Source organism: Gossypium raimondii, chromosome 11, assembly GCF_025698545.1.
Source record: "Gossypium raimondii isolate GPD5lz chromosome 11, ASM2569854v1, whole genome shotgun sequence".
NCBI classification, from domain to species: Eukaryota; Viridiplantae; Streptophyta; class Magnoliopsida; order Malvales; family Malvaceae; genus Gossypium; species Gossypium raimondii.
Genome location: NC_068575.1, coordinates 684,193 through 708,922, shown reverse-complemented (window position 1 = coordinate 708,922; position 24,730 = coordinate 684,193). Strand labels below are relative to the sequence as shown.

The window sequence follows — 24,730 nt, the reverse complement described above, 5'->3', positions numbered from 1 at the left end:
GGCACTATAGCTCGGGTCTATAGCGGCACTTATACAAAAAACGCCACTATAGCTCGGTTCTATAGCGGCGCTTATACAAAAAACGCCACGATAGCTCGGTTCTATAGCGGCGCTTATACAAAAAACGCCACTATAGATATGTTTCTTTACTGGCGCTTATAAAGAAACGCCACTACAGATATGGCTCTGTATCGGCGCTTATGCAAAAAACGCCACTATAGATTGGAGTTTTTTGCGGCGCTTATACATAAAACGCCACTAGAGATTGGTGGCTTTAGCGGCGCTTATGCATAAAACGCCACTAGAGGCGGGTTCTTTAGTGGCGCTTATCCAATAAACGCCGCTAATTTTGGCAGATTTGAAAAGTTTTTTTTTATATTTTCAGCCCTCCTGTAAAAAAAATCAGAAGAAACCAAATCTAATCCAGCCAAAAGTAATACATGTATATAATATTTAAAATAAATGTCAATAAATAAAATAAAATTCGTATTATTCTTACAAAAATTGTAAAAGTTAAAATGATAAAACTAAAGTTAAAATTAAAGTATATTTACACGATAGTCTAAGACGACGGTGGTTGCGACTGGTTAAACATCTTCATCATATTCTGAAGCTGCTGCTGGAGTTCATCGAACTTTTTAAGCTATTCTGCTTCCCTCATTTTAGCCTCTGATTCCCTCGCTGTAGCCTCTGCTTCTCTCGCTGCTGCTGGAGTTCTTCATACTTTCGTTGAACCTCAGCTTCTCTCGCTGCTGCCTCTGCTTCTCTCGTTGCCGCATCTGCTTTAAGTTGTAGCTGGAGTTCTTCATATCTTTTTTGAACCTCAGCTTCTCTCGATGTTGCCTCCGCTTTTAGTTGTGTAATTTTTTCACTTGTTGTCGCTTGCATCTGAACTAGCTGGGCTCTTAACCTCTGAACTTCAGCTTGAGCTTCACTCCCCGAATGCATGTATCGTTGCGAACTGGATCCAAAATATTGGGATGGGCTAACGAAAGATCCTTGAAATCGAACCCGTCCGTACCTTTCAGGACCCAAAACTTCAGTGATAATCCGATTATCAATGTCGTCAATATGAACAGAACTATCACTTGAAGCAATCGCCAGATTCTCATCTTTTTGTCCTTCGCTTTTCCTAAAAATAAATGACATAGTTAAGAACGCAATATATTAAAAAACAAATGCAACATAACTTAACAATATTTGCATTACAATAAATGAAATAAACCATTAGAACAGTAAAATAATTAAAACAAGTCAAATTGTATTAGCGAACGTACCATAATTTCGCAGCTTCGTGAGTCATAGGGTTTCCATCTTTCTTCCTGTGTAATGTCAAAAGTTGAAGGCGTCCAACTTTTGACCGACAACACTTCCTACAATACAGTAGTAAAAATATTATTTGATATAAAGTAATAAATATCTGCCAGTACCATATAAATCCTACTTACCTCGGCCTGAGCTACACACGCAAAACTTCTCGACCCAGCTGTGTGCGTGAATTTTTGTTTCTCCTTACTACTTGTTCCAACTCGTTTACGATCCTACGTTATGAAATTATTAGTACGTTCATTATTAAATACTATAAACCAAAATAATTACAAGATTTTTGTAGTAACACATACCTCTCCTTTCTTCGATGTCCAAAATTTAACGACCTCTTCCCACTGGTACCTAAGCATTCCCGGCGGGACATTTTGTAATCTCTCGTCGAGTGTTGTTTTTGTCTTAAAATAGTCTTTCTTTAATGTGCTCTTATGGTCTCTCCACCTTTTTCCTAATGCCTTCTTTAGATAAGCATCGGAGACCTCTAGAGCAAATCTCGCCTACAAAAAATACGTTTTGTTTTTAGCTTAAGAAAGGAAATGTAAACGAAACTTAAACCCAAGTATTATAAATGACATACACGTTTTGTTACCTTAATGCTATCGAGAGCTTGGTTCTTGTTACTCTTGGGCACTTTATGCCATGACTCGAAGTTAATTGGCAATATATTTGGATTCCGTGATAGAATGCCAATGTATCCTGCTAAAAGGCGAGCTTCTGATCCAACAGGCTGACCAAAGCTATTACTGGATACTTGGACACGCTCGATTGGATCTAGATCGTATAAATCCCTCAGTAGAGTACGTCAGCGAACTCTCCGCGTCCTGACAGTTTCAGCTAGAAAATAAAAGTATTGTAATATAAGAAATGTAAAAAATAAAATAAATAATAAGTCAACACACATGTAAGTTATAAGTTAAATTACTTTGAGCTTCTATAGGTTCGTCAGGTGTGACCGGAACATTTGAAGATCCAACAGTAGTTTGTTGTTCAGTGCTGTTTGTTTCGTTCGAGTTTGGAGTACCTTGAACAATGCGGTGCGCTCGCACGGGTCTTCTAGGCATTTTATCTGCAATACAAATAGATACAAAACAATAAATTAGTTGAAAACTTAATATACAATTACAACAATAATAATATGTTTAAAATAGTTGAAATATATAGAAAGACCAATATTATGATATGATATTACATAAAATTAAATAATCGTAAAAGCTTACTATATTATAATCCATAAATATCTTCATCCGTATCCTGGCGGACCCATTGACTGTGTACTAGTACTAGGAATGTTTTAGTTTAAGTTTTGTTCTGGAAATGGCAAAGTTTCTGTTCTGTCGTCAATGCCATCTCTACTTCCACTGCCTATGTCAAACAAGTCCCTAGGTATGTTACGAAGTACAACGTACCAACCCTCATCAATTGGATCTTTTGAGTAAAATACTTGTTTGACTTGAGAAGAAAATACGTACGGCTCATCAATCAATTGTTGTCCTGTATGAATCAAGCGATTGAAGTTCACCATTGTGAAACCAAATTGATCTTGCTTAATTCCACGACCAGTATTAACATCGGCCCAATCACCTCAAAATAAGACAACTTTCCATTTTCCGTAGTAATCCAACTCAATTATATCAGTAAGAAGTCCGAAATATTCTACATTTCCCTCGACAGGATTGTTGTCCCTAGCACTAGCATAACTAGTAATTGAGGAATTAACAACTATTCCACAATTTTGCGTTCTCCTCAATCTCTCGCGATGTTTCGTATGAAATCTGAATCCGTTAATGACAAACGCACTATATCTTTTAACCACCCGATCTGGACCTTGAGAAAGCTATTTAACTTCGTCGGTCACGTTCTTCCCACTCCAAACCTATTGTATGGACAGTCAACTGAGTAATTGGCGATGTTATGAGAGAAGATTACAATTATATGTCGATGAAAGCTACAATTGCATACCGTTTGGGTTAACCATTCATGGAAAGATTCTGTGAACAACTTATTGATGTCTCGAAGTTGTGTTCTTCGGGAGCGCGCACGAGATCTCAGTATTTGTTTGTACTCACTATGTAAAAAATATGTTCAGCTTGTTAGAAGATAGCAATTTTTAATTGATGAATAGAAAATATCAAATTTGTAGAACTTACTTGCGTAAAGGTTCCATTGATTCGTGGTGAAATAGAACATATCGATGTGCTTGTACCCACGAAAAACCATCTAATTCTGCAATTTCCACTTTGCCGATTGCTTCTCCAAAACTTTGGAACAAATAAGTATCGGCCAAGTTATGATCCGTGAGACCAGCATTTCTATTTGGTCTTCTCAACCTTGTCTCGACATCATCCAAATATCGTGAACAGAAGGTCATACATTCGTCTGCTAAGTAGGCTTCAGCAATCGATCCTTTCGGATAACGCTTGTTGCGGCAGTAAGACTTTAATTTGGATAGGAACCTAAACACGAAATAATGTTATGAAAAGTTGTAGTAACTAGTAATAGGGTTTACGAAAGGAGAGTTGCTATGGGATACACCTTTCTATGGGATACATCCATCGGTACAAAATGGGTCCGCCGAGAATTGCTTCTCCCGGGAGGTGGATTATCAAGTGAACCATAATAGTGAAGAAGGAAGGTGGAAAGATTTTCTCCATGTTGCATAAAGTCAATGCGGCTCTATCCTGTACCTTCTGAAGTTCTTGAACATCCAGCACTTTGCCACAAATGGCTTTCATTATATTGGATAGTTCAATTATACAAGACGTCACCTTCTTCGACATACAACATCGTAGAGCAACTTGCAGTAAATCTTGCATCAAGATGTGATAGTCATGTGATTTTAGCGAATACAGTCTTCGATCTTTAACACTAACACATCGAGATATATTTGATGTATACGTATCTGGAACCTTTATATCCTTCAACACCGTACAGAACACTTCTTTCTCTGTCCTCGACATCGAAAAAATTGAAGGCGGCAACCGATATTTCCCATTAGGAAGTGGATTTGGATGAAGATCAGGTCGAATTCCCATTTGGACTAAATCAAGTCGACTCTGAAGATTGTCTTTCGATTTTCCATCTACATTCAAAATTGTACCGACAATGTTCTCGCAGACATTTTTCTCAATGTGCATAACATCAAGATTGTGTCGTAAAAGCTGATGCTCCCAATAAGGCAACTCAAAAAAAATACTTCTCTTTTTCCACAAGTCTGCCTCATTGGGATCATCCTCTTCATCGGAGTCATCATCATCTTCATCATTTGATCTTCTATTTATTTGCGTGTTCTCCGGGTGGTTCATCTTTCCATAACTAAAATTTATATCTTTCAACATGAACAAGATATCACATCCACTTGTCTGCGAAGGAGCTTCTCTGAACTCTTCGGTACCGTCAAATACTGAACTCTGAAATCTAAATCTATGATTTTCCGGTAACCATCGACGATGCCCCATGTAAGAGAACTTTTTCCCATTGTATAACCATTGCGAACATGTTTGTGCAGCACAACAAGGACACGCGTAACGACCCTTGGTACTCCAACCGGATAAATTGGCATAAGCGGGAAAGTCATTAATGATCCACATCAAAGCTGCACGTAAATTAAAGTTCTCCTTTCTCACCACATCGTATGTCTCAACACCAGCCCATAATTATTTTAACTCATCTATAAGTGGCTGTAAATAAATGTCGATATCATTCCCGGGCCATTTCTTACCAGGGATAATCATAGATAAAATAAGTTAAGAATGCTTCATGCAAATCCACGGAGGCAAATTGTAAGGAACAAGCACAACTGGCCAAGTACTGTATGCGGTACTCATAATCTTGAAAGGATTAAATCCATCAGACGCTAGCCCAAGCCTCACATTCCTAGGATCGCTTGCAAAGCTTGGAAATTTATTGTCAAATGATTTCCAAGCTAAAGAATCTGCCGGATGCCTTATCTTCCCGTCATCGGTTCGTCCGTCATGGTGCCACGTCATAGACTCTGCTGTCTTCGACGACATGAAAAGCCTTTGAAGCCTTGGTATCAGCGGAAAATATCGTAAAATCTTGACCGGCTTCTGTCTTGGTTGCGCAACATTTTCATCGTCGTTCCCATCTTCTGTGTTTCTATTTATCCAACGTGATTGGCCGCATGTATGACAGCACTGTTGACTTCTCCGATCGCCCCAATACAACATGCAGTCATTCGGGCAACTATGAATTTTGGTGTACCCAAGACCTAAATCTTTTATCATTTTCTTCATATCTTTGCATGATTGAGGGATTTTTGCAAACGGAAACATTTCTCTCAAAAACTCTAACAGCATTGTCAAAGAGTTCCCGGTCCACCCTCCCAAACATTTTAACTGAAAAAGACGAATATAGAAAGACAATTTTGAGAATTTTGATCCCTCATACAGTTCTTCGTTCATGTCATTAAGTAGCGCGTAGAACTTTGCCGCTTCTCCATTCGGCTCTTCATGATGTACACTTCTTCCGGGTTCGGTAAAAGTATTTCCACCGAGATTACTATCATAAGATGGCACAAAGTCGGGTGGGAACGACTGTAAACCATGACTATGAATATTAAATGCTTCCCGCAACATCCCTTCCATGTCATCCCCTCTAAAAGACTGATGGTAAGCAGTACTATCATAGGATACATCCATCCTTGAAGAGGAAGTACTACGCGGGCATTCTCCATGAAAAAGCCATTGTTTATAACCCCGAATAAACCCATCAATAATTAGATGCTCGTATACAACTTCACGAGAATGCCAGTTTATGTTGACACACTTATTACACGGACAAAGAATCATGTTCTCTTGGCTTGCATGTTGAAATGCAAAATTTAGAAAAGTCTGTACTCCATTTCGATAACCGTCGCTTACCCTTGACAAATTCATCCAAGACCGGTCCATTTCTTATTTCTTGAAGTCTGATTTTCACCAGAAATTACAAGGGTAAGTTGTTCAGTGGTAAGTTATGTATTATGTAACTTATGTAGGTTATCATATTAATGTATGTTATGTAAGTTGTAAGTTATGTATTATGTAACTTCTATAAGTTTAAAAAATTAATGTATGTTATGTAAGTTGTAAGTTATTATGTATTATGTATGTTATGTAAGTTGTAAGTTATTATGTATTATGTAAGTTATGTATGCTATGTATTATGTAAGTTTATATAAAATCATAAATATAAGTTATGTATTATGTAAGGTAACATATAAGTTTATGTAAGTTATGAATGTAAGTTATGTATGTTATGTAAGTTGTAAGTTATTATGTAAGTTATGTATGTTATGTAAGTTGTAAGTTATTATGTATTATGTATGTTATGTATGCTATGTATTATGTAAGTTTATATAAAATCATAAATATAAGTTATGTATTATGTAAGGTAACATATAAGTTTATGTAAGTTATGAATGTATGTTATGTAAGTTGTAAGTTATTATGTATTATGTATGTTATGTAAGTTGTAAGTTATTAAACTGTGTATAAACGCTTTTTGTCAAAGATGTTTTAAAATATATATATCAAAGAACAAATTATGTCGAAAAAAAACATTGAATTCACATTACAAGATATAATTAATTTGTTTATTTTTCGTCAAACAAATTTTTTATTGAAGAAATAATACTTTGAATTGCCATTACAAAATAAATATATTTCAAAAAGTATATGTTTTTAATATAAAATATATATATCAAAGATGTTTTAAAATATAACCTATTTTTTAATATAAAATATATATATCAAAGATGTTTTAAAATATAACCTTGAATACATTTCATTTAAAATATATTTCAAAAAGTATATTTTATTTTAATAGAAAATATAAATAAATATACAATTCTATTTGTACGTAGAAGATTATTAATCATTAACATAAAACCAAGTTGCAAATATAAGATCGATAATTAATCATTAATTTGAAGTAAAATTTATAATTGCAACACAAAATATCGGAAATCGATGATTTACAAACGGTAAAACGATTAAACGATTCGCCCATAATTTATACCATTACTCAAATATATATAGTTGTTTAAGAGTTGTATTCGAAATTTAATAGTTTAAAACAATTGCCTTTGCCGAATAGCAATTCTTAACATTATGTATAAAATAATGTAATAAGCTGCATAAAGAAATAAATTTAGCTAAATTGGTAATTGAAACTCCTTCAAAAATGAGAAATGATAATTAAACTATACAACTAAAATATAACAGAAATTTTTTTTAACAATTTGACTTTTTTTTATAAGAAAACAAAATAGAGAAACATAGGAATAAATACCTTAAATTTCCTCAATTGCGAAGCAAATCCTGGAAAAAAAAGACAGAAATACATTAGTACCAAAAAAACAGAAGGAATTAAAGCCAAAAACTTAAAAAAACAGGAGTTTATACTCACAAACTTAAAAAAAAAGGTACATGACAGTGAATTAGATTTCTATTAGAGGTTTAAAATTGAACATACATATGAATATATGTTGAAACCTAACCTAACCAAATCATGCGGGAGAAATCACATTTTCTTCTAAATTAAACATAAAAAAAATTATGTCAATTGGGTAAGGATATTATACAAACAACATTACGCAAACAATTAGATGATACTCATTCTATTCCCAACGCTATAAAGCAAATAATTTTTGTCAAAATTGCTACCCATTTGATTATCAACAGTTTCATTAAGGACGTTTTGAAAATAAAGTTGATTTAAAGGCAAATAATGCAAATACCAGTACTAATAACAGCCTGTTTTCTAAATAGCAAACCTATTATAAGCATTTGGAACCTTTGCAAGCATATTACAATCGTAAAATCATAACCTATATTTAATTATTTATTAAATTCAGGCATATCATACATTTCACATATATATATATATATCACCTAACCAATGTGAAATAGCTTAACATTATATGTTTTAATACATATGACAAACATGCCAGTACCTTATAAGTTATGCCGAATTTCATATATTAAACATCACCAATATATATATATATATATATATTTATATATATATATATATATAGTATACCATATACTTATAATCCATGTATGATTAAGCGACAATAAAATAAATTTAAATCATAACTTTAGCAAAACCGAACTTATAAACTACAAACTGAATTCACATTACGCAAATAATGCATAGTAGCCATTGCTTAACCGTTATATTAAATTTGCACTCAATTAAACTTTCCAATTAACGGTTTTTGTCACTAACTACATTGATAGTTAAAATAAATCAATGTACGAATTAGATGATATGTGGTGGTTTCTGTTTAATCTAATATTTACCAGGATAAAAGTACTGGAATGAAACATGTGTCAAAGCAAAATACAAGACCAAGTAAATGTTAGCTAGCAGGTCTACTATTTAATTCAGAAGCGTCCCCTTCTAAGTCGAGCCTATGCCATGATGCAGCAGTTAATCACACAACACAACCAAAATAAATAAGTTTCTTAGCAATATGATGGTAAAAATATATTAGCACAGAACACACGTCAATGCTTTTCAACTTAATATTGTATTAGCACAGAAGGAATCAGAAAGAAATTATACCTAAATCCCTCACCTGCTAAACGATGCAGAAAACAGAAAAGGAAGCAACGAAATGGAATTGAATGAAACCCTAAACACAGACCCTATAAAATCAGAATAATACCAATGAAACCATTCAGAAAATGCATAAACATTCGAAGCATTACATTACCTTCAAAACGATGAATAAAAATTGAAGAGGAAGACCGGAAACCCTATAATTAAACAGAGTATATTTTTTTTAATGTCAGTTTCTCAGCACAATAACAGGGAAGGAAAAATAGAATTAACAAATTGGGGAAAACCCAATGTATACGGAGGCAGAATGGGGAAAGCGAACCTTGAACAATTATTACCCCGACCACCAATTCCGACGATGCTCCTCGACGTTCTCCGTCAACTATCTGTGTCTACGGAATGTACAAACTCGGTTTTTATCAGTTTTGCAACAAATTGAAACAGCAAAACAACTAAATTTGAAAGAGATACAGAATTGATTTTCAGAAATGGGAGAAAGCAAAAACCGTTTATGAGTTAGGGATTTCAGAACTTAGGGATTTTAGAATAGGGAAAATGAAATTGGCGCTGGGAGAGGGGGTATACCCCGAAATCTGATCTCTCACTAAACGACGCCGTTTCAATTAAATATATTTGTGGGGTTTTTAATAAAAACGCCACTAAACGCCACAAATCTTGTTCTATAGCGGCGTTTTCTGTATAAGCGCCGCTATGTTTTCAATTTATTTGTCTTTATTTATAAGTTTAATGATTTCTAATAGATTTTTTTTTTGATAATTGTTATGACATTATTTTAAATTGATATAGTAATATGCATTTATAAAATTATTTCAATTTTATGCAGTACTATATATATATAATATATAACATATATATATATATATATATATGCATAGATATATATCGTGGCATATATTATATATATATATAACCCTGTCACTTATAATCATATATACTAGTGACATATATAATAAGAAGTAAAAAGCAGAAAGAATTTTAATTTTTTTTTTGGTTTTGTACCCTAAAACCCGAAGCTATTAATCCCTATAAACCGTAAACATTAAAATTAAAGGCTAAACCCTAGCTAACTCGTAAAATTCATGCAAATCCGAAGGCAAAAAACAAGCATTGTAACATTCAAATTATCAAAACGTGTGAACCATAAACCATAAACATCAAGCCGTAAAACAGTAAATTTGATCATTAATACATCTTATAAGCCGTAAATATCGCATTAAAACTAACATGTAAACTCAAACCCTAAACCCCATTCCTCAAACCCTAAACCTAAATCCAAAACCCTAAACATAAAATTATAATCCTAAATTAATAAACATTATGTATCAAACCCTAAAACCCCAAACCGTATGCAACAAAACTAAAATATTAATCCCAAAACCCTAAAATACATAACTTCCATTTGCGGCGTTTTTGTAAAAACGCCGCTAATACCAATAAACAAAGTAAAACGAAGTCGCTTTGGATACAATTGTTCTATAGCGGCGTTTTAGTATAAACGCCGCTAATTTTTCAATTTATTTTATTTGTCTTTATTTATAAGTCTAATGATTTTAGTAGATTTTTATTTTGATAATTGTTATGACATTATTTTAAATTGATACATCAATATGAATTTATAAAATTATTTCAATTTTATGCAATATATGTATAATATATAACATATATATATATGCATATCGTGGCATATTATATATATATAACCTCTCTCTTATATACTAGTGACATAATAAGAAGTAAAAGTTCATCTAATTTTAATTGTTTTTTTTTTTGCTTTTGTACCCTAAAACATCAAGTCAGTAAAACAATAAATTTGATCATTAATATATCTTATAAGTCGTAAACCTCGCATTAAAACTAACATGTAAACTCAAACCCTAAACCCTATTCCTCAAGCCGTAAACCTAAACCCAAAACCCTAAACATAAAATTGTAATCCTAAATTAATAAACATTATGTATCGAACCCTAAAACCCCAAACCGTATACAACAAAACTTAAATATTAATCCCAAAACCCTAAAATACATAACTTTCATTTGCGGCGTTTTTACAAAACGCGCTAATGCCAAGAAAAAAGATAAAAACGAAGTCGTTTCGTTTACACATTTTGCGGCGTTTTCTCAATAAACGCCACAAATCTTGTTCTCCAAATGTTTTTCGTATAAGCGCCGCTAATTTTTAATTTATTTTATTTATGTCTTTATTTATAAGTTTAATGATTTTAGTAGATTTTTTTGATAATTGTTATGACATTATTTTAAATTGATACAAGAATATGAATTTATAAAATTATTTCAATTTTATGCAGTATGTATAATTTAAATATAACCAACATTATAATTTATTATAACTTATTGAAATTATTCAAATTAATATAATGTATAACAACTTTAATTTAGATCCCAATATATGCTCTACTTTTAAGCTAACAAACAAATGTACATACGTAACTAACACAATATTAATATATATATGTTTCATAATATATAACTTATAATATAATAATATAATTCAAACATTAATTGAGAATATATAAAAGAATGAACTACTATTCCTAATTAGCGGCGTTCTTACACAAACGCCGCTATAGACCCAAGATTTACCGGCACTTCTCCAGGAACGCCGCTATAGACCGGAAATTTAGCGGCGATTCTCCATAAACGTCGATTTAGAGCAGAGCATCAGCGGCGGTTTATGAAAAACGCCGCTAAAGATAAGACCATTAGCGGCGCAGACGCAAAAACGCGGCTAAAATATCGGTACTTTACCGACGCTTAACGCAAAACGCCACTGTAGAACGGATTATTAGCGGCGTTTGGGAAAATACCGCCACTAGTGTTCCAAAATATACGAAACGGCGCGCTTTACGTATTCTCAGATTTGCGACGCATTTTGTAAAACGCCGCTGAAGAATGGAGTATTAGCGGCGCTTGGGCAAAACCGCCACTAATGTTCCCAAATATATGAAAACGGCGTCGTTCTGTATTACTCCATTGCGGCTCTTTGTATAAAACGCCGCTGTAGAACGGAGTTTTAGCGGCGCTTGGAAATAACCGCCACTAATGTTCCCAAATATATGAAAACAGCGTCGTTCTGTGTGACTCTATTGCGGCGCTTTTTGTAAAACGCTGTTAATGCTTGCTTTTAGCAGCGTTTTTTTATGTAGCGCCGCTAATGCTTGATATTTTGCGGCGTTTTTCGTAAAATGCCGCTAATGCTCGATTACTAGTGGCGTTTTTTGTCCAAACGCCGCTAAAAGTGCCGCTATATCCCTATTTTGGTGTAGTGATTACATAGAATATTTCTTATGTACAGATCGCATTATAATTATGTTGTCCTTTTTCATACACAGATTTGATTTGATTTGATTTGATTTTAGACCTAATACAAAGACTTTGATTTGATTTGGTTGTGAGTTTTGAACAATGGTTCACTTTTCAAATTTTGTTAGATGAATCTTCGATCTTATACTTGAATCCGAATGTGTCGTTTATAAATATAATGTCTTTCCTCATTCACAGACCTGTTTTTAGACTTAACAAAGAAGTTGTGAAGGTGAAGCCATTTTCAGCTATAGTACTTTTATTTGGTTGTTAGTTTTGAATACAAGTTCATGCCCTATGCTTGTATGGTAAATTTTTTTATTTTTTTTTATAGTTTTCTTAACGTGTTTAGTTTTGAATACAAAATTTTAGGCCAATAATTTGGAACGAGTGTGTTAACCTCTAGATATACCTATATATATATGCATTGAACATCAACTGCCTTAAGTAGCTTTTGGGAACTTGGATTTCAAAACATGGATTTGGTTGTCAAGCTTTATGACAAAACATTAAATGTAGCATTTATGATTATTTCACAGACAATAATCAGATTCAACTGGCATTGTCGTCTATGATTCTATTGGCATCTAGGCATCTCGTTACGGCTTTAAGCTCTTTGTAAATGAATTCTTTCGACATTTTGATTATCTCCGATGTAAAAGATTGTCCTAATTCCTCTTCATGCTTGAACTTTTTAGGGTAAACCCATAGTAAAGCACAAGCAAATTAGGGCTAAAAAAAAAAAATGCCGGCCAAGGGCAAATCTAAAAATTCTTTTTAGAGGGTCCAAAACATAAGTATCTTTGAAGGGATTGATTTTTTTTTTCTTTTTGGGAGTTAAATGCAAAATTTCACCATGCATTATTTTATCATTTCATTATTTATGATGGGATTGAAATAGAAAGTTTTCATTTTGGATCCTGCTTGCTCCTTAATACGCCCCTGGCTTCGGCAGTTACCACCCTGCAACAGCTCCTTGACCTTTTCCTTAGAGCTGGTTATGGCATGATGAAGGAGGCAGCGGAAGCGGCAATAGTGATTTGACAGAATTGGCGGTTGGAGGTGTGGAGATGATGTTGACTCTGATCTTGGCCTTGAGCTAAAACTACTCCATTTTATGCTATGAGCTTAGGTGCTTCCTTGTATTGAGCTTGAAAATCCACCACTGCCACGAAACCCAATGCTTGGCCCTTATCATCAAGGAGTCCCAATGAGCCCTCGGAGGCGCTGACAAAATCACAGTCCGGTGAAGTTACGAAGGCTAAATCGCCACCGATAGAAGATAGGTTGAGGTTACTGATAGAGAATGAGAACAAAGTGGAGAAACTACAAGGTTTGCGAGTTCCGAGTTGTTGGAATCTCACCGGTTTTGAATATAAAGCTCTGCCGGCTTTAAAATCCAGTACTTGAAGGTCGTGAGTGAGCCTCATTCTCCTGTTGCTTAAGTGAGCATCGCCGAGCTGTTTCAAACCGCCACAAGATGCTTCAATGCCAATAGAATCATCGGCCACGGTGCATTTGAGACTACTACGTTAGAAACTGACACCGGAGGCTTACAAATGCTAATGTCTCAAATTTTTCAAGGCCTCATTTAAATTGAATTAAAAGTTCTGTTTTAAACTGTTTCATTAAAATAAGTACATTAAAGTTGTGGTTGATGAGTAAACTATTTGTTTACAAATGAATGTTAGCTTTCATTATGGAAATTTAAACTAATTCAAATTTGGTTAAAATAACTATAAAAAGTAATCATATCATGATTTGTTTTAGAAATTGAAGAAAGAAAAGTACATTTAGGGTTGCTTAAAAGTGAATTTTATAAATCACATTATTTTTTCAAATTTTTTCAATCACATTATTTTATTTATTATAATTTTAGTATTACTCTTTATATTGAAGATTAATTTTTGACATTCATAATTATTTTTTCGATAATGTTTTGAATTCTAAGAGTGTAATATATCTTATAATTGTAGTCAATATTCGTAGGTGATCTTTCTGTGTTTAATAGTTATCTTTCAATTTTTTTCTATCCACAATACTAAAAACTAAAACTTTAAATATTGAACTTTCTATCACTCGATACTATTTCAAATGGTATGACGAGCAATGTTGAGGGTTAAAAAGTTATTTTACCTTTGACATTGTTGACATCGGAAGAATCAAATTTTAAAATAAAAAATATAAAAAACTTGATGTCTCAAAATTAAAATATAAGGATTAAATTTTGACTTTCGAAAGAGTATAAAATCTTTTGACATATTTAAACCGAAAATAACATCAGCATGAAACATATCAATGTCTCCAAATCTATGTAATAGAAATTATTAACCTATCAAAGTTTCATGCAAATACACAACCTATCAAAATATGATTATAACACAACAAAATATCCAAACACAATACAACTATATTACTTGAATTTAGGTGCGAGTTTTGGATATGGATATATATCTGTCATGGGTGTGATTAGCTTTTCTAAGTTTTTCTATTTAAAAGAATATTCAGACAGTCGTATACAAAAACATGGGTACTTCATGAAAAATGAAGACTGCAAGCAGCAAAGCAGCAAAGCAACACAGACACATGAATTCAAATATCATAAAATTTTGACTTAAGTCACAATTTAACCCTTAACCCATAAATTATACCTTTTTTTCAGTCGCATCTAATAGGTTTTGAGTAGCAAAGTAGGCAAGCAACTTGGTCTTCAACAGGTTATCAGCAAATCCCACTTGAAAACCAAGTTGCTTAGCCATATTGAGAGTTGCCCCCCACTTTTTCAATGTATCCCACTCTAAATCTTCGATCGGAAAATCTTCCATCTCTTTGATTGCAGCGCAAACCAGAACTTGAATACCGACATGAGAAACTTCGGTAGCTTTTCCACGAGCCTCTTCGATTCGGATCGCAATAAGTTCGAGGTAGTCCGGAGGTTTTCCCCAGGCTATAGTGTTATCCAATGCTTGTTGTAAGCCATGGAAGTCTTCAACAGAAACTTTGTTGTTGTCTTTGCCGTAAAGTTGGTTTTTCATATCATTAAATGAAGCAGGTAATTCTTCAGGAGTCGGCAGACTTCCCCGATCATCAGTAGCAGCAACTTCTTTCATCAATGGATATGTAGAATAATGCTAAAATAACATGGAAATACATTAGTGCTACCTTTTGAAAATAAGAATTTCGAAGTGTCAGATTTTATTTACTGCATAAATTGCCATTATATGATTATGTAAAAGTTTCAGAATAAATCAATTCGTGTTCGACATGAGTTTGGACATCGGTTTGGAATATGACCCTCCAAGTTTCTTAAAATATATGAAAAATATAAAAAAATATTGAACATATTCATGCTAGATATGAACCCACACCCGAAGCTCATACCTAGATCCAACTAATATAGTTGAAAATGGCGTTTTGCTAGTTCTATAGAAAAGTCTAGTGCATGAGGAAGAAAATTTTTAAAAGAAAGTTCAATATATTCATCCGTAGACACATTTATGAGTTGGACTATCCACCCAATCCAAAAACTTACTTGAAATTTAGAAAGATTTAGATAAAAATATTATGTCACAAAATGAGCTTGATTAAAAGAATTAAACTCATTTAAAATATGAGACGGACTTCGACTTGAATATTCAAGACTCAAGTCCAGTCCAGCCTAGCTTAACTCATTTTTCATGCTTATAATATAATATATTATATAATTTATAACACATAAAACTAAATTTATAGTAACATATAATACTATAATCTAAATATTAACAAACAATATAAATGTACTTTTAAATTTTAATAAATGAAAAAATTATGTAAAATAATATAAATATATCTTTAAAAAATTAAAAAAATAATTTTTAAATCAAAAGAAAGTGTGTTTATATCATATTTAAAACCGAATCCAGGAAGAAAAACAGCTCTAGTGCATATAGAGTCAAAGATTATAATTATAATGATATGATTTGTTAAAAGAAAATGTTCTATCTTTTGCAAGATATAATAATACTATAACAGTCAATATTGATGTCAAGAGAGCTGTGTACCTTATATCAAGGACAAATGCCACAAACATCTTTGACTTGTTCAAAGTCCTGTAAAACCAAGTCAAATTAGAAATTGAGATCATGAAATTGCAAACTTTGTAATTACATCTGCAAATCATTAGTGTACCTCTAGGTGTTGATCTAATTGCTCGATTTCCTTTCCTACTTCGAGCAATTTCTGCTTAGCCTCGGCTTCTGTTAATCGGTTTCCTTTGTAATCTTTCTGTATTTTCGTGATATTTTCCTTAAATTTTTTGAGATTAGAACGGAATGATTGCGCTTCGAATCGGTCGAAGGAGACGAAAACTTGCGGTAAGAGATGAGAGGCTCTCATGGCCATCATCTTGTATACCAATTCCGCATCTGCTATCTTGACCTTTATGTCACCAAATAAACACAAATAACAAGTGTTAAAACAAACATATATGCATAAGAAACAACAATAAGCTCTTTCGGTCGATTTGATCGATTCGATCAATTAGAGTTTACTTTGTTTACTCTTCGGTCGATTCGATCCATTAAAATTTTAGCAGCTTTCCTTACAGTTTTCACCACAATAAGCTCTTTCAAATTATCTTCTCTCGTTTTCGGTTGTTGCCCGGAGGTTGATGATTCGCCGGTTCTCCAGTGCCGGGTCCCTTTTCTATCAGCTTCCAATAAGTTATCGGAAACTAATTCTCGGTTTCGCTTCTTGCTTCTGCTCGACATCGAGCTCGTCGAGTTCACGTGATTATCATCGGACGGCGATGGTGGTCCGGTCGGACAATATTGTGCTATAGGCTCGACACCAGAATCGCAATTTTCGCCGGGAAACCAATCTAGAAAAATGTCGGTGAAAAAACTGTCTTCGTTGCTCATGTTGAACGGATCTGTGAAATTTGAATCAGATCAGATCAAAATCATTCCTAAATTAGAACAAAAAATAGAAAGAAACAAAGAAACCTCCAAATTCAGCAAAATCAAAGAAAAAACAGAGTATAGAAATGAAGTAAAAATAAATTTAACTCAGATCAGATCAAATAATTAAAATACTAACTGTTTTTCTTTTTCCAATTTAGACCAAAATAGAAAGAAATAAGCAAGTCAACCAGCAATGAAATGTTCTTTGAAACAACGAAAATTTCCTCAATTAATTATAGAAATCGCCATTAAAAAGAGGAAATTCAGCAAAATCAAAGGAAAAAAAGTATAGAAATTAAGTAAAATAAATTAGAAATTTCTGTAACAACTTACTATTTCGATGAAGTGAAGAGAAGAGAGGAGAAAAAAGGGCTACCGAAGTGTTAAAAAAGAAAAGAAAGAGAAGAATGTCATTGGTGGATAATTTAATTAAAAAAGAAAATATGGCTAAGCGCCATTAGAGAAAGCGCGCGATTAGTCGTTCGCGTATGTAGATGAAGTTTTCGGAATTCATCCAACCCATTAAATTTTCTATTTTTTATTCCATTGATTTTTTCCGATTTGATTTAATAAAATAAAATTTTATTAAGAATAAAAAATTTTGCTTGAACCGATTTGATTGCAATTCAACCGATTCAATTGCTTGATTCAACTCATTCGATCAATTTATGGGTCAATCATTTGACCTCTTTTTCTAAATCAATATTTCGATCTAATTGATCCGATTGATGAATCTAATCTAGTTCTAAAAACAATGATTGCAAAACTCAAATATTTAACTATGTTACTTGAATACAAATATAGATATGAAATATAAAAATTTATGTCTAGCATATACTTGTTCATTTTTCTAATTTTTTAATGCATTTAGAAGAATTTGGAAGGCCATATTTGATACCTAAATTTGCATATGTATTGCTACATTATAATCATAATTTCTTTTTCACTATAGTTGTTTTCTTAGACTTAGAAATAAGATATTGGATATGGGTTCATGTATGTTTATCTTTTTTTTCTTTTCTTTTGTCGATTAAATTTTAGCTCGATTAGTATAGATATTGTTGTCAATGTAAGAGAATGTGATTTTGAGTGTGTTGAAGTGCGTTATCCTCCTATTTATGGGTTAGGAGTGGCTATGAATAGTTTAAAAAAATAGATATGATCAGAACTTATAATGAGATTGTTAAAAAAAAAATCTTTTATTTTTCTTTTATCTGAATGTCTCATGTCATTATTGAACTTACCTTCTTGCATCTTTCCAGTTGAATTTTAGAATAACATCATAAATACTTTAAATTTATATTTCCTTTAAATTTCAGGATAACATCAAGGAGACATTAAAGAAACATGTATGATTTTTACATACATACACATATATATATATATATATATATATATATATATATAAAATGCATTAGACATCAGCTGACCCAAGTATTTGAGAACCACCAACCAAAAACATTTGGTGACATTATTTAGGTTTCAAAAAATTTTATTGTTGCTAATTGAGTTTTAGTTCGATTGGTATCGATATTATTGTTGATGTAAATCTTGTTCTTAAAAACAAACTTGTTTCAACCTCCAAATCCCGAAACCAAATAAAAACTTTTTATTTTTGAAAATTGTATGTAAATATTTTGAAATTTAAACCCTCAAAAGTTACCTTACGAAACAAAAATCTCTTCTACTATTAGGATCACTGGACATTTGTTGTATTTGTGCAAGAGGTGTCCATGTATAAGGTTGGGCCGCCTAATCCAAAAAAAAAAAAAATTCAAAACTAAACTTGTTTTCGAGCAAGCTTGGGCCGTCTAAAAAAACCCATTTTACTATTTAAAACTTAATAAAATAATAAAAATATATTTTAGATGATAATTTATATATTTTATTAATAAACATAACCATCTTGCAATATCCATCATCTATGATTATTTATTAGATCCATGAATTTGTTGAATACGCATTGATAATGTATTTACCTTTTAAGTACATCGCATTAAATCTCAATTAATACATGAAAAAGAATTGTATGGACCAAGATTATTATTCATTTCTCGTAGTTTAATGTTACTTAAGTAATTTCGTCTTGAATTTCAAAATTTTCATTTGGATTTGATTTTTTTATGATGAAAATGCTAATGTAGCATTAAACTATTAAGAAAAAGGACATAGATGACATGTCGTCTTTGTTTAATACAATCAGATTTTCCTAAAAAATCAAATCTAACTGAAAATACTAAAATCAAGAAAAAATTGATTTATCATTCTCTTAGAAAAATATATGGATAATGTGGAATCAAAATTTCATACCATCCTTTCTCGTATAATCATATACATGCCATTCTCATACATTAGCTTTCTTCAGGGCCTATTACTGTTGATCAAGATTTTGATCTTGATAATTGTTTAGATTTTGGAAGCCTCCCAAATATTTATTTTGATACATGTTTCCGACCTCCTGATAATCTCCGGTGTGCTTTTACTGATTGTGAAACCCAACTTTATGAAAAAGGGAACAACCACGTGGGGGTAGAACATTTCCCAGGCTTAGCAGAAGAGTTGCAGAAAATTGATTGGGGGAAAACTCCGAGCTCCTTTGGATCTATTGCGACTTGAATTGAAAAGGGTCGTGGAAAAGTTACTGAACTTGGCCATAACACTGCTCAAGTTCTGGTTTGTGTTGCAGTAAAAGAGATGGAAGATTTTTCAGTTGAGAAATTGGACATGGAGACGTTGAAAAAGTGGGGGGCGACACTCAAACACCAGGGAACCTGGTTTTCAGGTGGGATTTGCTGATGATTTGTTAAGGAAGAATTTGTATGCCTACTTTGCTTACAGAACAATCTTGGACGAGGCTAAAGAAAAGGAGGTTTGAGAAATCAAAGGTGGCTTAGCTCGCATGGCTGAGAATCAAAGGGTGTTTCCCATTTGCAGCAAAACTCATTGAACTTATTTGGTTTGATGGACTTTGGTTTTTATATTTACTTCCCTCTATTTGAACTACATGGTTTTGGGTGTCTTGCATGGACTTGGTGTTTTGCAATATAATTTATACTATATGGTTTTTGAGACATTGATATATTTCATCACCGTGTGCTAATCTATGAAATTGTGTTAGTTATTTTTACCTAGTTTATTAGACTAAATAGGTAGGTTTTGAAGAGGGTGTGTGGAAATGCGTTCAGTTGGACGAATTTTTTATTGACATGTTAAGAAAAGTACGTCCAACTTTAGAGATTCCAAAAAGAACACGTCTAGCTAGATACACTTTCCTTGACATGTTAGCAAAAAGCGCGTCTAACTCTCTTCAAAAATCAATCTATTTTCCTAAATCTTGAAAAAGAACGACTTATTTGACTAATTAATAAAATTAGCATATATTACCTATTTAGCCTGTTGATTATGTTAAAATGTTTTATGTTTGTGCACATTTTCATAGGTTAATAATTTATCATATAGATTCCAAGACATTGATATAATTCATGTAGTTCTTATTATTATTTAATATTAGTTAATATACCAAACAAAATTTATTATTTAAATTCAACCCTTAATTTTTTGCAAAATGGAATTACTGAAAAACTTAGTAAAATTAATATGATGCTATAGCCGGTCCAATCCTAAATAAACAAGTATTGCCTCTAGATGGAAGAATATTTTCTTTGAAAAGCAGTTTTGTTCTATTTGCTAGCGCTTGAAGAATGTCCAAAGGATTGGCATATTCAAGCTCAATACGTTGTTTTATTCTTGCATATGTTTCTCTTTCTAACCATACAATTACTAGTACACCTATTATGATTCTGAATACCAGAGTCAAAATAGGGACCAACATCCATATGATTCCATAGATCTCTTTTAAAGATTTCAATGTGTAAAAGGAATTAATATCTTCTATTTCTGTCAGATAAATTATCATTTCAACTATTCATTTCTCCCATAATGATATCTATGCTACCTAGTATCGTCATAATATCAGTCAATTTCATTCTTTTAACTAATTGAGGGAGAATTTGCAAGTTGATAAAACTGGGCGGATGAATTTTCCATCTCCAAGAAAAACTGCTTTGATCCCCTATCAAAAAGAATTCTTAATTCTCCCTTTAGGGCTTCCATTCTTATTTTTTCAATACTTAATTTTCCAATTTATTAAACATAGCATTAGTTTCAAATACCATAAACATCACACATGTAGAAAAGTAAATATAGAAAACTCAAAGGACAAACACATTACACATTAAAGGCATGCAAGACAAACACATTACACATTAAAGGCAATCTTATGGTAGACTTAACAGCAAGCTAGAACAGCAACACAAACATTTGTTTTTGGGAAGCTAATTTTTTGCGGTCGATTTGGGCAGATTTTGAATAACCAAATAGGCAAGCAAATTCTTCTTCAACAGATTATCAGCAAATCCCACTTGAAAACCATATTTCTTAGCGTAATTAAGCGTAGCGCCCCACTTTTTCAACGTATCCCAGTCCAAATCCTCAACCGGAAAATCTTCCATCTCTTTGATCGCAGCGCAGACTGGAACTTGAGCGGGGATATGAAAAACATCAGTAGCTTTTCCTCGAGCTTTTTCAATTCGGATCGCAATAGTTTGTAGGTAGTCTGGAGTTTTCCCCCAAGCAGTTTTCTTTAAGGCCTGTTCCAAGCCTAGGAAATCTTTGTATTCCACTTTGTTGTTGTCCTCGTCGTGAAGTTGGTTTTCCAAATCACGCAATTTAGATAGTACTTCTTCACCAGTTAGCATAATTGGACGATAATCGGTTGCAGTAACTTTTTCCGACCATCGAGGTGCAAAATAAAACTAAAACAAACAAACATGGAAAACAAGTCATAAATTCAGAGCAATGAAATAAATACAACATGAATTGTGAGAATGTTGTCTACATCATTAGGGGTGTAAATTAGATATTATTGCTCACAAACTACTCGAGTTTGAGTAAAAAAATTTCGAATTTGATTCGGTAATTTTCGAGCCGAGTTTAAACTTGAGCAGCTTGAGCTATCAATATCGAGTTGAATTCGAGATTAGTAATACTTGACTCGAACAACTCGTGAGTCATATTGAGTTTTTTTATATTTTTATATTACAAAATTATGTTATTGCCCTTATTATATTATTAACCTTAAGTTTAATTATTGAGCCAGTATCATGCTCAAATAACTCAATTATATCTCAAGTCGAGTATTAAATTTCAAATTTCGAATTGAGCTTGAGCTTGAGCTTAAAGCTTAACACTATTCAGACTCGCTTGGCTTAGTTACGCCCCTATACATGACTACATAGAACTCAATTGAGAATTGATGTGTTGATATGTATTTGAAATTTCATGTTTGTTTTATCCAAGTCCTCAAAAACCAGGTTGGAGAATTAAATTAGAGATTTAGATCATGTAATTAAACTTAGTAAATAGATTCTAATCATTGACGTACCTCTGATCGTTGTCGATCAAGTTCTTCAATCTTCTCTCCGACTAGAAGCAGTCGCCACTTCGCCTCGTCTTCTGCTAATACAGCATCCTTGTACTTGCGGTCAATTTCTTGGATCTCTTGCTTAATCGCTAGGGGATCAGATTGCAGCCATTGCACTTTGATCGTTTTCTTCCTCCTCATCTCCATGCTTTCCAACTTCCTTTCCCGATATATTAGCTCGCCAATCTTTTCACACAAAACAGGTATTAAGAGAGAATCTACAGCATTGTCAATGCAAGGATTTTTGGACCAACTGTTAAGAGGTATTACCATTTCCAAGGATTTTTGGACTAGACAGGGACCATTTCGGAAATAAAAACCTGATTTTGAGGCTAAGTTTATTAAATTAACTGAACACAAACAAATTTTAAGAATAAAACAAACATGAATAGAAACTAGTTCATTCAAGTTCGATTCATCACCGCCCTACTTGCATCCTAATCCTTTTACTGGGATTATTTTAGGTTTATAATAATTAAAAAAAATTACCAATTGAATATGAATTAGTAAGTTCGATTAAGAGACTTACCTTATTTGTCTTTCTTTTGGTTCGATCTATTTCTTGAGCAGATCCCCCCTTGATAAAAAATTTTAAAGCGCATTCTTTTCTTTTTGATTTTCGTTGTGGCTGGGAAGTTAATGATTCTTCCGGGTACGGGAGCTGCCACTGTTTCTTTGTTCTTTTTCTTTCTTGTCTCAATAAGTCATCGGAAACAAATTTCCGATTGCTTTTCTTGCTTTCATTCGACATAAAGCTCAACCAGTTCCGTTTACGACAAAGACGCCCGAATTCTGCTGTGTCATAATGCATCTTCTCGAACGGAGCTGAGAAATTTAACTCAGATTTCCCAATTCAGAACAACAGAAAAATTATAAAGAGGGATATGATAACGAATTAGTAGATTTAGGAGTACTTACAGGTTTCAACTCTCTATAGCGGTGAGAAGAAGACACAGTAAAGTCCGCCGCCGCCGAAGAGTAAAGCAGGAGAAACAGAGGAATTCGTTGGTCAGAGAAAGTACATCTTTATTTCGAGATTTTGAATAGAATTTAATTATCTTAATTTGACAACATTTTGAGATTGAAAGTAAACTGATTTGAGACGTACCTTTTTCACCATATCTCTCCAAAGCGAACAAGCTGCTTGCGAAAGTGGGCTAATTGAATCAACGGGCATGTTTTCTAAATCTTTCTGCACTTTAAGCCGTCCTTGGAAAGAATAGTCCTTCACGGATTGCTCTTCATCTTTATGCACAAAAAAGTGCCCTTGTTGCCTCGTTCCAGCCATGAAAATGATTTCGAAGTGCCATTGATGCCTCGTTCCAGCCATGAAAAGGATTTTTAACTCACTTTCAAGAGAAGTTAACCTCTTATTAACGGCCTGAATTTGAGCGCACATTTTGGCCAAAAAAAGACTGAATAGGCAACCGATTAATAACTCCTCGAGCAAGAAAGCCATAGATAACTCCTCGAGCAAGAAACTGGCATCGCAAAGTGCATCTTTCAGCTTTTTAAGCCAAGCTGTGAAATTGCTGGTCCCAGATCGCTCTCCGGCGTCAAGAAGCTTAGCTTTGATTGCAGAGACGATGCTTCTAAGGTCGTCGACGTAATCTCTGAGATTCAACCACGGTTCAGTTTCAGGGAAAGTAAGGGAGCTGGATTTGCCTATGATCGAATCGGCCAAGTTGAAGACAGATGCTTCCGCCATTGATGGTTCAAACTAAAATCAAGGAAAGTGAAATAGTGAGTCGAAGGAGATGAAAATTCAGGTTTGTAGAGACCACCAAACAATATAATATGATAAAAATAATGTTGATTGATGAGAAATGGTCCCACCATGGACTTTTATATTTTCCCGCGCGCATATTACAATGGCTTCTCGCGATGGGTGCAAGCATACGACATAACTTCCTCGCGATGGGCGCGAGCATATTCAACTTTAATGATATTAATTATTTTATCCATTACTGTCGAAATGAACTAAAATAATCGTCCTAAAAAATATGGTAATGACTTTACCAAAAAAAAAAATCATTTTAAAAAATTAAATTATTATCTCCACTAAATACCG

The 24,730-nt window shown here is 33.2% G+C and overlaps 2 protein-coding genes across 3 annotated transcripts; both read right to left on the bottom strand.

Annotated features, from left to right (window-relative positions):
- Positions 1-14,686: 14,686 nt before the first annotated feature.
- On the bottom strand, positions 14,687-17,662 carry LOC105761754 (uncharacterized). 2 transcript variants are annotated; one of them, XM_052623133.1, is made up of 5 exons: positions 17,511-17,662; positions 16,767-17,146; positions 16,405-16,653; positions 16,278-16,325; positions 14,687-15,368 (listed from the first exon to the last, which is right to left on the bottom strand). In XM_052623133.1, exons 2-4 carry the CDS (start codon positions 17,133-17,135, stop codon positions 16,284-16,286), a joined length of 660 nt encoding a protein of 219 aa, XP_052479093.1. In that variant the 5' UTR covers positions 17,136-17,146; positions 17,511-17,662; the 3' UTR covers positions 14,687-15,368; positions 16,278-16,283. The 2 variants fall into 2 exon arrangements, with proteins under 2 accessions (XP_052479093.1, XP_052479094.1); XM_052623134.1 differs by having other exon boundaries at positions 16,821-17,146.
- A 3,716-nt stretch (positions 17,663-21,378) lies between these two features.
- LOC105761749 (uncharacterized) lies at positions 21,379-24,432 on the bottom strand. The gene is made up of 5 exons (XM_052623255.1): positions 23,768-24,432; positions 23,578-23,590; positions 23,189-23,484; positions 22,621-22,845; positions 21,379-21,991 (listed from the first exon to the last, which is right to left on the bottom strand). The coding sequence occupies exons 1-5, from the start codon at positions 24,365-24,367 to the stop codon at positions 21,512-21,514; spliced, it is 1,614 nt and encodes a 537-aa protein (XP_052479215.1). The 5' UTR covers positions 24,368-24,432; the 3' UTR covers positions 21,379-21,511.
- Positions 24,433-24,730: the final 298 nt, after the last annotated feature.